The sequence below is a fragment of the Chaetodon trifascialis genome, chromosome 10 (assembly GCF_039877785.1).
Source record: "Chaetodon trifascialis isolate fChaTrf1 chromosome 10, fChaTrf1.hap1, whole genome shotgun sequence".
In the NCBI taxonomy this organism is placed as follows: Eukaryota; Metazoa; Chordata; class Actinopteri; order Chaetodontiformes; family Chaetodontidae; genus Chaetodon; species Chaetodon trifascialis.
In genome coordinates, this window is record NC_092065.1 from 9,649,139 (window position 1) to 9,666,028 (window position 16,890).

The 16,890-nt window shown below is 42.8% G+C and overlaps 1 protein-coding gene across 1 annotated transcript; it reads left to right on the plus strand.

The window, feature by feature from the left end:
* Nucleotides 1–6,924: 6,924 nt before the first annotated feature.
* Nucleotides 6,925–13,200, plus strand: LOC139337199 (long-chain fatty acid transport protein 2-like). The gene is made up of 10 exons (XM_070971685.1): nucleotides 6,925–7,440; nucleotides 8,100–8,309; nucleotides 8,400–8,555; nucleotides 9,082–9,206; nucleotides 9,291–9,485; nucleotides 9,568–9,658; nucleotides 10,100–10,298; nucleotides 10,380–10,477; nucleotides 11,804–11,934; nucleotides 12,012–13,200. The coding sequence occupies exons 1-10, from the start codon at nucleotides 6,972–6,974 to the stop codon at nucleotides 12,186–12,188; spliced, it is 1,851 nt and encodes a 616-aa protein (XP_070827786.1). The 5' UTR covers nucleotides 6,925–6,971; the 3' UTR covers nucleotides 12,189–13,200.
* Nucleotides 13,201–16,890: the final 3,690 nt, after the last annotated feature.

The window sequence follows — 16,890 nt, forward strand, 5'->3', positions numbered from 1 at the left end:
GCTTAACCTCTCGACCGTACCAGGTCTGGTAAGGGGCAGTGGGAGGAACAGCTTGAGGGGCAGTGTCAGGAACAGTCTCACTTGTGGTTTGTGTGGTGTGTGGCGAGTGCTGCTCACTGTGATCAGGTTTCATGTCAGAGGGTGTGTTGCGTGTGTCTTTTGTGTCAAGAAGGTGACGTCTATTTCTCCTGTACTCCTGTCCTTGAGGTGTGCGTAAGTGGTAAGATCTGTCAGTGTCAGCAGGCTGGACAACAACAGCTGGTTTCCATCATCCTTGCTCCTGGAAACGAATGCTTTGACACTGCTGTCCTGCGTACAGCTGTGTCATAGGCTTGACTGACCTGTCGTAGTGTCTTTTCTGGTGTTGTTGCTGGTGAACTCTCTTGCTGTGGGCATCTCTGTGGCTGACAACCTTGGGCAGAACCGGCTTGGGGGTGTTGGGTAGAATAGAGCGTAAGCGACAACTTATGAGCAGCTGAGCTGGTGATCTGAAGTTGTCAACTGCTGTGTTGCGGTACTCTAGGAGGCCCAGATAGGCATCCTTATGATCAGCTTTGGCCTTTTTCAGTAGTGACTTGGCAATCTGCACAGATTTTTCTGCAAGACCATTACTTTGGGGGTAGTGTGGACTTGTGGTGACATGGGTGAACTCCCATATTTTTGCAAAAGTCTCAAACTCTCTACACTTGTACTGGGTACCGTTATCTGACACAACAGTCTCTGGTATGCCATGCCTAGCGAAGGCTGCTTTCAGTTGTGCTGTGTAGCTTGTCGAGCTGCTGTAATAGTCTACAGTGACTATGTAGTTTTCATTATTCCAGGTAAACAGATCAGTAGCAACTGTTTGCCACGGTCTGTCAGGGATCTTGTGATTTATCAGGAGCTCTTTAGTGTTTGAGGGTCTGTGTTCAAGACAGGTGGGGCATTCTCCAACCATTTCCTCAATCTGTTTGTTCATCCCGGGCCAAAACAGGATGTCACGGGCTCTCTGCTTATACTTTTCCATACCCATGTGTGCTGTATGTATTCGTGACAACATCTCTGTGCGTAATGAGACAGGAATGATGATTTTCTCACCTTTAAAGATGATGTCATTCATCAGGGACAACTCATCTCGATGATTCCAGTATTCTGCAATGCTTTGAGGGCATTTTCTCCTCTCATCCGGCCATCTGTCTTTTATTGTCTTTTTCAGCAGCATGAGCTGTGTGTCTTTTCCAGTCTCTGCTCTGATTTCATTTAGTTTATTGTCACTGACAGGTAATTTGCTGTACACTGTGTGCACCTGCATGTCCATACCTTCTCTGAGGGTGTCGTCGTGGTCAGACAGTGACAGTGAGAGTATGTCTGCGACAGGAATGTCCTTGCCTGGTCTGTGGATGATGGTGAAGTTGTATCTCTGAAGTTGCAGTATCATCCTCTGTAGCCTTAGAAGCGCTGCTGCCAGTGGTTTTCGCATGATAGATTCAAGGGGCTTGTGGTCACTTTCCACAATGATATGACGGCCATAGACATACTGGTGGAAACATTTGCAACTGAACAAAATGGCATACAGCTCTTTTTCGATCTGGGCATAGTTGACTTCGCTGTCTGTGAGTGACTTAGATGTGTAGCCAATGGGCTTGCCTTCTTGTAGCAGTACCACACCTAGTCCATGTTTTGATGCATCAACTTGTAGCCTGAGCTCTTTGCTGGGGTCAAAATAGGTTAGTACTGGACCTGGCTCTTGTGTGACCAGCTCCTTCATTTTCCTGAATGCCTCGTCATGTTGTGCATCCCAGATGAACTCACTTGACTCCTTTAACAGGTGACGCATGGGGGCGTTGATGTCTGAGGGCATAGGGCAAACTTTGGTAAGTAGTTAACCATGCCAAGAATAGTCTCTAGCTCACCTTTGTCTTTGGGTGGCTCCATGTCTCGTACTGCAGCAATTTTTGCTGGACCTGGCTTGAATCCGTCTTTGGTGATGCAATGTCCAAAGTAGCTGACCTCTGTGGCACAGATTGTGCTCTTTTCTGGATTGAGCTTGACTCCTTGCTCTCTGGAGTGTTGCAGCATGGCTTGGAGATTTTTGTCATGCTCCTCCTTGCTTTTGCCATATATGAGAACGTCATCAACGATTGCCATGACTCCCTGTATTCCTTCATAGGTCTCATCAACTTTCCGCTGAAACTCGTCTTGGGCTGTGTAGCGGCTATTTCCCACTTTTTTAAACAGCCACACTGAGCCACAGGGGTGCAAGGTTTCTCACACTGAAGATCACGACAAAGTAATTCTATTAAGTCCATTTATTTCAAGCAAAAAAAAAAAGAAATTGCATGTCCATGTCCACAGGTAGAAAATCTGTGTGCTCCCACACCTGTAGCTCACTCAAACACGTACCAACGTCACAGGCGTCCATATAAAGGGAGGATCTTATCTTTAACAAACAAAATAATGTTTTACCTGTTTTTAATTCAAACTTAAGCATTTTTAATCTCTATTTACGTTTTTAAATTGTTATATCAACTCAACCTTATCTTAAAGTAATATTTAGATTTTTAACATTAGATTTTACCCTTAGCTTTTAACACAGGAAATTTCTATATTTTTAACCAAAATAATATTCAAAGGTTTTAGCTTTTTTACCTCTTTTATTGTACATAGCTCTCACAGGCTGCTTTCAGTCCAAAGGGAAGGCGGAGAAATCTGTAGCGACCAAAAACAGTGTTGAAGGTGGTCAATTTGGATGATTCCTCTGTGAGCTTGATAGCCCAGTAGCCTGACCTGGCATCCATGACACTAAAGTAGCAGGCTCCTGCCAGTTTAGATGTGATGTCATCAAGAGTGGGTAAGGGATAATGTGGTCATTGATCACCTTGTTCAAGTCTTTAGGGTCCAGGCATACTCTCAGCTTGCCTGTGTGTGGTTTTTCTGCTGCAACCATTGAATTGACCCATTCTGTTGGTTCTGTGACTTTTACGATGATCTGCTGCTTCTCCATTTTTTGCAGTTCTGCCTTAAGGCGATCACGCAGGGCAAGAGGAACACGTCTTGGTGGGTGCACCACAGGTATCGCATTGGGGTCGATGTGGATTGTGCATTCGCCTGGGAAAAGTCCTTTACCTGTGAAGACGTCTGCAAACTCCTCCATTATATGCGCCTCCAGCATCAACTGGATGTTTTTGTACTGACATTTAATATTACATTTGCCTCTGAGGATTAGTCATTCGCCACCATAGCCATAAAGTGGGCGATTGGAGGGCTGCAACACGTACTTTAATCCTAGTGCTTCAAACACACGTGTGGGAATGACGTTAGCTGAGGCTCCAGTGTCTAACTTTAAGCTGACTGCAGTTTTGTTAGGGCCAACTTGAATATCTGCATAAGCTTGCTCAGTGTCTTTAATGTCATTTCCTGAGTTACTGCATCAATGAACAAATCCTCATTGTCTGTATTTTCGTCAATTTCTTTCTCACTTACTGTGTGTACTTCTTCTTTATTTTGCTTGGAGCGACATGCTTTTGCAAAGTGATTCCACTTGTTGCATATTTTGCACTGCTTGCCTTTCGCCGGGCAGCTGTCTTTCACTCCAATTCAATTCAATTCAATTCAATTCAATTTTATTTGTATAGCGCCAAATCACAACAGAAGTTGTCTCAGGACACTTTCCATATAGAGCTGGTACAGACCAAGCTCTTTTATCTACAAAGAAACCAACAATTCCATGAGCTTTATTTCCACAGTAGCCACATGGTTTAGGGCGATCTGTGTCTCCCTCTGCGTTGTGAGCAATTCCTGGGTTTCTCTTTGTCTTGTCGTAGTGCCTTTTCCACGCTGCATCCTTTGAAGTGTGCCGACTAACTGCATGCACCGTCTGCCCATGTGTGCCAGTGTTGCCACCAGCTATCGTTTTTAGCTGTGCTTGTGCAATTTCATGAGACCTGGCAATGTCTATTGCTTTATCTAAAGTTAGCTCAGACCCGATGATGAGTAGCTTCTCTCTCACTCGCGGTGAATGAATCCCAAAAACCACATGGTCTCTTATCATTTCCTCACTGTTAGCATAATTGCAGTCTTTCACAAGCAGTCTTAGGTCTGTCACAAATTGTTCAAATGGCTCGCCAGCAGCCTGCACTTTCTCATGAAACTTGTAACAAGCAAAAATAACATTAGCCTTCGGCATGACGTATGCTTCAAAGCGATCATAGTACGATTTCAGTACCTTTTTTTCCTCCTCTGCAAGTGTCCACCTGTTGTAAATGTCTCTGCCTTTGTCTCCAACCCAAAGGAGTAGGTAGCTGCACTTTTCATCCTCTCCTTTCTTCTTGAAGGGACCAGAAAACATTAAATCCACATGAAGCTTGAATTTGCGCCATACTTCGGGCAGGTTGCTAGCATCCCAGTCCATACGGGGTGATGGTACTCCAGCGATGTCCATCTTCCTCCATAAAAGTCGTTTTCACTCTAACACCATGTCTTGTTTTCATACTGTGCGTACAATAATATCCGAACGACGATGTGCTGTAACTCATAACATTTATTTCAGCCTTGGACATGCACGTGGATGGCTAAAACATTAGGAAGGCGAACTTCACACACACTTGACTGCAGGAACTGACTCCATCTGCATACACTGTAAACCAATCACAATCAGTCTCACGCAGCAACCAATAGGAATGCTTGTTGCTAACTCATAGCTCATATTCTGTGTGAATATTATAAATGATTTCTTCTTGTGACTCCAGCACAGGATGGGTGAGGACACGGCCAGTGGGGCGGACAGCAGCAGCAGCCAGTGGATGCGGCATACTGGCACTGGAGACACTGGGGATGCTGGAGGAATCCCCCGAGTCTGTGACGCCAGAGACACCGGGGATGGTGGAGGAATCCCCTGAGTCTGGCACATGGCTGTGACTGCATGTTCTCTTCTGTGTTTTAAAATAATAAATTGAGTAATCGGACATGAGTAAAAGTCTTTGATATCCTCTTTGATATGCTGCCATGTTTAAATTTAAATTCAAAAGATTTCAAACCAAATAATACCAAACATACAACATCTACACATGAACTTTTATCTTATAGGGCTGTGAGCAGGCTACTATATGAACACATCTGTTGTGAGTTACACAAATACATAGGTATTTACCTTGGGAGTAGTCAGAGTCACCCACATGTTCTTTTTCTTTCCCGTCTTACTCATTCTTTTTTGATTTTCTGATCGTGCAGAGAGGGGAATCCCAGGTGCACGGCTCATTTAACTACGATTTGCGTATTGAAATGGGGGCATGGACAGGGAGGGGTTGGGTACTCCAACATGTGTACTCAATTCCACGTTGACTGGGATGTACAAAGGAAATGAGCTTGGATTCATGCGTGCGCACAGATTCATACATCTGGGTATTTTTGTATTTGTATTTATATTTTCGTTCCGGCTGAACCCCCAAACTGCTGCTCACACACCCATCCACTCTTACAAACCTACTCAACCGATGGCTTCTCCAACCCTGGGGGATTTTATCAATGTGTCTGTGAGGGGTAAAAGCAGGGAGGTGTACCTGAAGGGAGTTCAACCACCGCGACTCAGAGCGACAAAACAAACCCTTCCTCGTCCAGGAGGCTCCTGTGAGGGATGAGAAACTGACCGACTGTAGCACGACTAGTAGTGACTGAGACACAGGCTTTCAGGTTTCCTTTTGTGACTTTTGGACTTTTGTGCTTGACTATTTCTTGGCCAGAAGCTTGAAGGAGATTTAAACAAACAAATATAACATGCAAATTGGCTTAAGAGGTGCTGGTAGGTGGAGCAGAGCCAGGCTAGCTGCTTCCAGTCTTTTTGCTAAGCTAAGCTAACCAGCTGTTGGCTGTAGCTGTATATTAACTGTAAAGACACAAGAGTGGTGTTAATCTTCTATTTAACTCTAAATAGGGCAATGAGTGTATTTCCCAAAAATGTCAGACTACTGCTTTCATGCACCGTTTGTTTCAGTGTGAAGCATCACTGGTTTCATTTTGTTCCTCTTTGTCCTGGCCTAGATATCTCTGACCTCGAGTGTAGTACGCAAAGAGCAGAACAGTCTGAGTTCTGTAAATATTTGCCTGTTTCTTATGTCCTGACATGCTCCTTTTTGCTTTCCAGTCTATCTTAAAAAAACAGCTACGGGTCTTGTTTGTAAATCCCAGTACAAGTAAACAAGAGTTTGCACATTTCAACAAGCGTGCCTTGACTTTACAGCCAGCTAATATCCAGGAGTGCTCAGGTGTTTCCTCTACATCTGTGAGCTCATTTCAAAGTGATGAATGTACTTTTTGGTCGAAAGTTATAGCTTTGCTGACACTGTCATTTTTAAATTGTGATACCTGACTGAAAGATACTGACAGTACCAGATAAGGTGCAGTTTCAGACAAAGTTTCGCTCCCGTGTTGTGCTTTCTCTCATTGGGATCAGAGTTTAATTCCAGTGTGTCCTTGTTTTTATATTTTATTTTGCGTTACTGAGATATGCTGCGCATAGATTATCAATGTTTTTTTTACATGTTTAATTAATAAATCTTATTGCAAACTATAAAGGAATAATTCATTTGTTTGAGAGCTGAGCCTCTTCATTATATCCTGTTGTCCTTACTTAATGCTTTATAACAGAGATTACTTTTAGTGATATCTAATGGCATAAATATGACTACAAGTTAATGCTGAATGCTTAGTTTGGGGGCCATCCGGTGAAAACAGACATCCTGTCAGCTGAACTAAAACCAGCTGATCATCAGAAAATTAATTAACAATGCTGATAGTTGATTAATCGTTTCAGTCATTTTTTATGCTGTCAATCATTGCAAATCACTGATTCTGAACAAGGTTGGTAAACATTTAAGTCCTGATGTGCTGTCAATGCTCCTCCTCCTCCTCCTCCTCCTCATACCTTTTAGTCCCAACCATTTTGTCTTCACAGGTAAGGTTTCCCCCGTCAGTCACCTTCACGCTGCTGATTCATCATGCTCAACATGCTCGTCTGGATCGTGGTTTCAGCTCTGCTTTTTCTTGTCTTTTTATTCCGCCATCCTTACTTTGTTCAGGATGTCCAAAACATGCTCAGTAACGTGCAAATCATTCGCCGTTTGTTCAGATACCGTCAGACCAACTACTTCATTGTGGACCGCTTCTTAGACGCAGTGAAGGCGCATCCGCACATGCCGTTCCTCCTTTACAAAGATGAGACTTTTACCTACCAGGACGCCGATGAGCTCAGCAACAAAGCCGCAAGAGTGTTCCTGCAGAGCGGATGCGTCAAAGAGGGCGACACCGTAGCGTTGCTCCTCGGAAACGAGCCGATGTTTCTGTGGCTGTGGTTGGGTTTGGCCAAGATTGGATGCTCCGCTGCTCCTCTCAACTACAACATCAGATCCAGGTCCCTGTTACACTGCTTCAGCTGTAGCGGAGCCACAACTCTGGTCGCAGCTGAAGGTAAGAGGTTTGCGTGCAAGTCTGTGCTCTCCAGTGGTGGGAAGAAATACTGTAGAAGTACTGTACTGCAGATCTTATTGTGCAAAAGTACGATCAAAGTGTACTGACAAGCATGCATATAATGGCTGGAGGATTGTAACAAGCATGCATTTACTCAAGTACTGAAATTAAGTACGACTTTGAGTGCTTTACTCTGCTGCAAGTCAGAGTTAAACTTTGTCTTTTGTACCCACTACATGTGTTTATTATAGTTTACTAGTTAAACTAATATTCGATGTTTAAGCAAACATGTAAGACTTGATTCATAGACCCTGGTGACACTACTAACAGTGTTAGCGAGTACTTTTAGTAAGTATTAGAAGCTTCCTGCACATTTTGTTACTAATCCTTCTTTAGTTTAGTGAAATTGTGAATGCAGAACTTGTAATTGAGTATTTTTTATGCTTAGTACATCTGAATACCTCAATGTAATATATTCTGTGTTTGTCTGTATGTTTAATTGCTACTGCAAGAAAATAATTTGCCAAATTGGGATCAATAAAGAAGCAGTCTAAAGTCTATTTTATAATGTAGCAATACACTGCCTCAGCTGCAGAGGAGCAACAACTTCAACCTTAAGTCTCTCAGTTACAGAGAAGTTTATTTGGTTTTATTTCCAGAGTTACAGGATGCTGTGGAAGAGGTCCTGCCCAGTCTGTTGGAGCAGCAGATATCTGTTTTCATCCTGGCTGACAGATGCAGAACTGCAGACATGAAGAGCTTCAAGGACAAAATGAGCCAGGCCTCCTCTGAGCCTGTATCCAAGGATTTAAGGTCACATTTAACCTTGCAGAGTCCTGCAGTCTACATCTACACATCAGGGACAACAGGTAAACTACTTGAAGTGTTAAAATGTTCAGGATTCAACAGTAAAATAGAGATTACCTGCAGTACATTTACCTGTGGCTTCTCTTCAACAGGTTTACCTAAAGCAGCAGTGGTCACTCATGCCAAACTGTGGAGCCTCTCTTTGCTTCTGTCTGTAATGGGAGCGAAGGCCAAGGATGTGATTTATATTAGCCTCCCTCTCTATCACTCTGCTGGCTTAGTCGGGTGTACTGCAGCCATTGAGAGGGGTATGCACACATTTGGGTGTATATTTGATAAACTGAGACAAGTTTGAACAGCATCAGTGATTTTGAGAGAGAAGGCAAATCCAATGAAAAGACCAAATTTGAAGAAAGGCTTTGTGATTTATTGCGTTTAGGGGAAAGCTAATCTCTTTAAACAGCTGGATGCTAGTTTTCAGCAAACAACACTAAAACATAAAAATTATGCATTTGTTGGGGACTATTTTCTGCTGCGGATTAATACACATTTGGTACTCTAGCGTGCTGATTTACAACCAGGAGTAACTTGGCCAGTTGCCAGGCAGTGCTTGGAAAAATTGACAACTAAAGAAGAAATTTTATTGAAGTCAATAAACAGCATACACATCCATGTATTTGTGTTACAAAGGCTTCGACTGCACAGACAATATTTAGCAGTCAGATCAATTCAATGTAGAATTTGGTCTTTTTATAGATTTGTTGATGAAAAGAAAAATATTGAATATCGCCAGCCTTTTAAGATTGTCATTTGTCATCCTGTTGCTGTGTGTAGATATGACGGTGGCTTTGAGGAATAAATTTTCCGCATCTCAGTTCTGGGATGACTGCAGAAAATACAACGCCACTGTCATCCAGTACATAGGTGAAATTATGCGTTACCTCTGCAACACACCAAAGGTATGAAGCGCATGACACTGCAGTAACATTAATGCTGCTTTCACATTGAGGGTCAACATAAATAAATATATTTTTCCCCGACAGAAACTCAATGATCGAAACCACAAAGTAAGACTCGCGGTGGGAAACGGGATCAGGCCAGAGGTTTGGAGGGAATTCACGAGCAGGTTTGGAGACATTCAGATCAGAGAGTTTTATGGAGCGACTGAAGGGAATTTTGCTCTGTTGAACTACAGCGGTAAGATCGGCGCTGTTGGACGAGACACCTTCCTCAACAGGGTAGGAGTCCATGTTTCATTGCACATTATGAAGTAAAAGCTGTCACGCAGTGCACAATAGTTTTCTTTGTTTCACCCTGCAGATGTTTATTAAATACAGTCTGATCAAATTCGACGTCGATAAAGGAGAGCCTGTGAGGGATTCTGCTGGTTTCTGCATAAAGGTTGCCAAAGGTGTGTTGAAACCAGGGCTGTGGGTACTGCTGAGGATACAGAGGTCATGTCCTCTTTTTTTTTTTTTTTTTTCAGTCCAGACCAAAGTGGTGGTGACCTTGCTGCCAGCATGGCTATTACATTGGAGAGTGATATTAGTGTTTCTAAAATCCTTGCCCAGTTTGTACTTTTAGCAAAGCGTTTGATGATTCTGTGCAGCAATAACAATCAGATCCATTTTCATACTGTCCTAATTCTGCACTAGTCACTGTTCTACCACACTGTCGCTTAACCATCATCAAACCCATCAAATGCTTTCACAATGCTGTGAAATGGCAAGATGTCGTCTCTACTCGAGGCATCTGCTGCACGGGGTCCCATAATAAGTACACTAGTGTCACAAGGGTCACCTTATGTTTAACTGCTCTCACCCATCACCTCTCCTGCATTAACTGTCCTCAGGCGAACCTGGACTTCTGGTATGTAAAATTTCAGCCCGTTCACCGTTTGCTGGCTATGCGAGAGACCTGCAGCAAACCGAGAAGAAGAAGCTGCGTGATGTCCACGAGAAAGGAGACGTGTACTTCAACACAGGCGACCTGCTGAGAATCGACGAAGACAATTTCTTCTACTTTCAGGATCGAGTTGGAGACACTTTCAGGCGAGTTCAACTCTTGTTTCATTTCAAGCTTTAAAACCTGAGGATATCAATGACTGTGCACTTTTTTTTAATTGTAAATAGATGGAAAGGAGAGAACGTGGCTACAACTGAGGTGGCCGACATCCTCACACTGCTCGACTGCATTAAAGAAGCCAACGTGTATGGAGTTGAAGTGCCAGGTAATTTTCACTGGACATCTTCTTTTTGTCCTTTATTCTCACAGTTTTTGAGCAGAGACAGTGAGGTCTCTGTCAAGGCTGCAGCGTTAAGTTGTATGTGTACAAACCTCAGCCAGGATTACCAATGTAAGGTAATCTTTCCTAAAAATAGCTTAAATATTGACATTCATTATTTCCTCCCTAATAACATTTGTCATTGTCTCAAACTGATTTGCCACTCATTGACCATGGAACTTGTCCCAGTTTCCTAGTGGTATCTTCAGTCAGTGTCCCGGTCATAAACTTTGGCCGACATATTCAGCTTTACAAGAAGATAAGGACCGCTTGAATGTTTTATTAGATTTCGTCCCTGTGAGAACAAAACAGGGAGGCATTAAGTTTATGTTTTTTGACGTGTTTGTAGTGAATTTACAACACCTGTCCACAGGAGGCTTATTTTAAGAGTTAAAATAGAAAGAAGAAAAGAAAAAAGAATTAAACTAAACAACTGAAGAGAAAATCAAAATATAATACAGGTACAAATATAATACAGGTATAAAAATACAATAAAAATGCAAGTGTGTCTATAGAAATGTATTAAGCGTGAGAACAGATTTAACACGTCTCTTTACTACATTAAAGATGTGTTGCATTTTCACCTCAGTGGGTGGACAAAGTTCTGCTCCTTGTCCAGAAGAGGTTTTTGCATGTTGCAGTACAACTGTTAGCGTTTCATGTCCTGCTTCTGGTGCTGGGGCTGTGTGTCCTTTGTTAGCTTAGATTACAGTAAGTGTTGTGGTTGTTGGTCTTTATGTAAATAAATCTCATGGATTTGGTGCGTTTGGATTGGCAGAACAATAGCTCCAACATCTGACCAAACCTTGGTGAAGATACTGTGTGAGGTGATAGAACAGGTGCACACTGCTGCTCTGGAAACAGGAAGTCACTTCTTGTAGTTTGTCCTGCTTTCTAACACAGTCAACAGGTGTAACAGCAGCATTGGCTGGGCGTATCGCTATGTCTGATGTCCATTCTGCATATAACTCAGAAATAAAGATGCTCTTTACTCCAGAACTTGCCTGAGAATAGCCACATTTTTAAGTTCTCTTCAGGATCGTTGTCTTCAGTGATGGTTGTCTGTGCATCGATGGATACACTGCAGACAGGAACTGCTAACATCTAATTCAGCATACTTTTATTGGTGCCAAATCAGCAAAATGTGAGCCTACATTTCCCCTAATGCACTGATGCTGCGTGCATCTTTCAACAGACCCTGTGTGCTTGGTGGCAGTCGCATCTATTCTGTGCCCACAGCTTCTAATGCAGGCTGTCTGTTCTGTTCTGCAGGGCTGGAGGGGAGAGCTGGAATGGCTGCCATCACTTTAAGTGAAGGACAGAGATTTGACTCTGCAGGCGTCTTTGAACACGTTGAAAAATTCCTGACGTCCTACGCAAAGCCACGTTTTCTGAGGATTCGGGTAGGTAACATTTTGACAGTTTCAGCCTTTGTGTTGGCCTCCCCTGTAATAATTCACCGTCCTGCGGTTGGTTACAGACTTCCTTAGACGTTACAGGCACATTCAAGCATTTGAAGACGAAGCTGGTGGAGGAGGGCTTCAACCCAAATCAAGTAACGGACCCACTCTACTTTCTGGATGAAAAAGGGAAGACTTACATCCCGCTGACGCTGGACATATTCAATTCAGTTACATCAGGGAAGATCACAATATAAACTTTTGTTTCCTGTATTTGGTTTTAGTGTGTTAATTAGCTAAAGCTGGTGATAAAGTTGGCTTTTAAACCTACTCGTGGCTGACATTTTGACCATGTGTAGTTCAGGGGCCTTCCACTGCTAACAAGGCTTTATGGAACAGAGCTACCGTTAACAATATTAATTACACCTGTTGCTTTTCCTGTTGTAAAACAGCCCATTACTGCACTATTTCAAATGTTAACTTCAATCTAAAAAGAAATTGTTCAGCTGTGGTCTACACTGATCCTTTTTTTTTATTTTACAGTAAATCAGCCAACCTACTTTGAAGTTGGCCTCTCTCTCTAACTGAGCTTATGCCTACATGTAGCAGGGTATTTTGGAAAACAGATATTTTAGCCCCTCCGTCTTCAAAAATAACATTGTGCACGTAACATCGTTTTCAAAAATGTTGTTGTTTACATGAACCTGGATAAATACGCCGTTGAGCGCCATCATAACTATGCCAAACCTATGGGCGCGAGTGTAAACATAGGTCGCTCATATGACGTTAAGTTTTTTCAGTTGCATGTTGTGACGTGGCAGCACGGTGGCGCAGCAGGTAGTGCGCGTGCCTCACAGCAGAGAAGGTTGCCGGTTCGGTCCCCGGGCGGGGCCTTTCTGTGTGAGTTTGCATGATCTTCCCGTGCATGCGTGGGTTCTCTCTGGGTACTCTGGCTTCCTCCCACAGACCAAAAACATGCTCATAAGGTTAGGTTCTTAATTGTCCTTAGGTGTGAGTGTGTGTGTGTGAATGGTTGTTTGTCTTGTGTGTCGACTGGCGACCGGTCCAGGGTGTACCCCGTTATTATTAATTGTTATTAATTACAGGTGTAATTAATAACATTAATAATGGATGCATGTGTAGTTTAACTGGTTTCAGGGGCCTTCCACTGCTAACAAGGCTTTATGGAGCTACCATTAACAATATTAATTACACATGCACTCTTTCAATTGTTAATTTCAGTCTAAAAACAATAAATTGTTCAGCTGTAATGTGGTCTGCACTGATCCTTTTTTTTTTTTTCTTCAGAAAATCAGCCAACTTACTTTGAAGTTGGCCTCTCTCTCTAACTGAACCTAAATGACAAACAGCTGCAAAGATTCCTTGTGTTTGGTTTAGGCTTGATGGTGGTGGAGCTTCAGTCCAAAGTGAAATCCAACGGATTCTAAATCATTTTTGCACAGACATTTATGATGGTCTGTATTGTCATGTGGCACCACCAGCAGGTTAAAATGTGCACCTGTGAGTTAAAAAGACATTCCTAAAGGCAGGAGACATGGAGGAGCTCAAACTTACTGAGAGAAATGACAACACTTCCATCATTATTCCACAGGGTTCATCTACGTGAGTTAAGCACTAACAAATGAACACACTGAGTCACATTTGTAGTGAGATTATTTCAAGGTGTTCTCATAAACCATGGTGTAGATATCATACAGCCTTTAATAAGGTGCCTGCTGAAGAATTGTGTTTCACACCCAAAGGAACAGTCACACAGTGATTGTCAAACCTTTTCTGTCATGCCCTCCTCCATAGGCCAAACACATGACCCTGACACACTTTTTATCTGTTGTTATCGATGATTCAGGATCCAAGCTGAATATTAGTGAACTAAAGGTCAGCGTGATAGCTTCAACAAGCTCGCGTTTATTTTCCTTCCAGAAATCTTTTTCATTCAGCTTTGTTTTACTCCATATTTACCCCACACCCTGCTGCAGTGGCTCTATGGTCTCCAGTGAAGGGTCTCTTGAAAAAAGTACTCAAAACGATTAATCGGTTGTCAGAATTGTTGGTGATTCATTTAATAGTTGACAGCTAATTGATTAATCAATTAATCATTGCAGCGCTACTTGACTGCATCAGCTGCTCCCCTGAAACTTCCCGGCAAGCTGTGACTCATCTGAAAAATGTACATGTGGTTCACCGTCTTTGCTGGACTGGCCCCTCTGTCCCTGCCCTTCCTCAAGACTCTCTTCCCTCACATAGACGAGGACAGTGTCTACATCCTGCAGAGCGTTAAACCTTGGCATTAGGCTCTTCAAGAACAAGAAAAGCAAATCTTTCTACAGCATCGTGGACTGCTTCTTGGATGCCGCGATGGCACATCCCCGAAAGACCTTTCTGCACTTCGAGGGTTGAGAGTATTCTTATGGCACTATGCTTGTGCTAGCTAGCCAGTGTTTTACTTTACATATTTTTATTTTTGTTTTTATTTGTGGAATCAATCCAGTGCCACTAAACCTGCTAAGTCTGTGTAACTCGCACACATTTAATGTACACAACATCACATAAGTCTTGACAGATTTAGCAGTGGACACAAATGCAAATGCACTTCAAATATTTCTTTAAATGTCATTTAAATTGATACACCATATCTGTGTTGATGCTCTAAAACACTGTTTATTGTAGATGAGCCTGAAAGCAGCTTACAAAAGGCAAAGCAGGAGCATCTGCAGCAACTAGAGGAAGTGAAGAAAGCCAAAGAAGAAGGGTTTGTGTTCAGTGTTTATGTCCAGTAATATTAAATACTGTTTCCATGCCTGTACTGGTACTCTTGTCTATTGTTCCATGCCGAGTTTGTCAAAAATCATTCAGTGGTTTATAAAGATTCAGCTAAACCGTAATAAACAACAATAAAACTGTGCCGACAAATGAATCGTTCTTGTTGACAAGAGTCTTCAGCAAGGGCTCGAGGAGATGAAGCAACAATACCTGATGACTGTAGAGAAGATCAGAGGTTGGTAATGCTGTTGAATTTTGCTCCACCTGTGTGAATTTAAAATATGCTGCATTCAGTGTTACTCACTCAGGAGGGACTGAGGAAGGAGCCGGTGCAGACAAAATTCTGCACCATATATGATGAATGCACATGTGCTGCTTCCTCACTTGTGAATGGGGTGCAGGTTTTACGTGTATGTGCATCAAATGTCACAGGATCATTTTCTCATACAAGTGTTGAGTGAAAAACACAGATTTCAATTGTGTTTTTATGGCAGGAGACATGCTGCGTTACCTCCAGGAGAGTCGGGAGCGAGCAGCCGAGATGATCCGCATGGAGGTGCAGAGGGAGAGGCAGGACACGGCCAGAAAGATGCGGCGCTATTATCTCACCTGTCTGCAGGAGTTATTGGAGGATGGAGGAAAGATTACAGGGCAAGGGGCCATAATTGTCATAAACTTGTTTGTTGCTTCATCATGACTCACTCATGACTCATGGCAAATCTTATTGGCTTTCCTGTTCTGCAGGAAGACGCCTATCAAAAGTAAATCAGTAAAGAACCACACATTGCAAACTGAGTCCTATTGTGCAGAACTGCTTTATTTTATTCACATTTTTTTCTCAGTAAGTTTGGTGTGAATTGATGATTTGTATTGACAGGTTGTTTGGGGGCTTTATCCACAGCTGACTGTGAGAGCCTCGGTGTGCGGCCCTGCTAAAGCTGGTCGTCCCTCCCGCAGAGCTGCTGTTTTGTTTTACTTATGTTTATATCTTTACACCGTTTTATTACACTGTTCCAGCCCCACTGGCCACTGCACCTGCAGTAGACCTGGTTTTACTCTTTTTGGCCACAGTGTTTTTTTTTTTTAATTGTTATTATGTGCATGTGTGTCTGCTGTATTGTAATTTCTTTATTGTGTTTATTTTACATCGCTCTTTGGTTATGTTAATTTGGTATTCCTTTTTGTTTATCTTATCAACATATTGTCTATTGCTGGATTTCTAATTGATTTTGTGTTTGTGTTGAACAGGAGCTGTGGGCCCCCGGTGTGTGGCGATCAGATCCCCTGGTGGTGGTATTCCTTTGCACTCTGCGTGTCCTTATTTTCTCACGTGGTGTTTAGAGTAGAGTCCCTTCCTTCTTGGCTGCCCTGGTAAGCCCCAGTCCTAGTTCCTTTCTGATGAATAGGGTTTAGGGGGTTTTTTTGTTTGTTTTATTCTAGCAAATGATAACTACGCAGACTATGTGCACCTGTTTTTAAGAAAAATTAACAGTTAATTACCATTTTAATTGTTTAAAATAAAATTTGTTAATTGTGGAATCATGCCTCTTGCCACTCATTGTGTTTCGAACCTCTGTGACCTCATGTGTTCTTTGGCGAAATACCCCAGGTGGGGTTGTCCACACACTCTTAAAAACCTACCGCCCTGCCACACTGACATCAGGCCAGAGAAGAGATCCCACAGGGAGGAGACTTCTGCTGATTCAGAGCGCAGCAAGGACTAAACCTTTGAGTCACCAGGCACCTCATGTACGAAGGGTGTGAATGCACAAAAACGTGGAGTAGGCACGTTTCTACAGCTGTTGATCCTTTGGCGACACTTAGAGGTGATGTTGGGATGTGCACATCAGAGACACATGAACAATTAACACTGATGAACAATTAACACACCCACGTGTCTCCAATTACATGAGTGGATATAAAAGCAGGAGCAAAGTTCGATTCCCGGCTTGGGCCTTTCTGTGTGAAGTTTGCATGTTCTTCCCGTGCATGCGTGGGTTCTCTGTGGGTACTCTGGCTTCTTCCCACAGACCAAAAACATGCTCATTAGGTTAATTGGTGACTCTAAAATTGCCCCTTGTGTGTGTGTGTGTGTGTGTGTGTGTGTGTGTGTGTGTGTGTGTGTGTGTGTGTGTGTGTGTGTGTGTGTGTGTGTGTGTGTGTGTGAATGGTTGTTTG

Excerpts from the sequence above, each read along its gene's own strand:
- LOC139337199 (XM_070971685.1), top strand. The coding sequence starts at position 6,972 with ATGCTCAACATGCTCGTCTGGATCGTGGTTTCAGCTCTGCTTTTTCTT. Across the intron at positions 8,310-8,399 it reads CTACACATCAGGGACAACAG|GTTTACCTAAAGCAGCAGTG; the intron begins GTAAACTACTTG and ends TCTCTTCAACAG. Across the intron at positions 9,486-9,567 it reads GAGACACCTTCCTCAACAGG|ATGTTTATTAAATACAGTCT; the intron begins GTAGGAGTCCAT and ends TTCACCCTGCAG.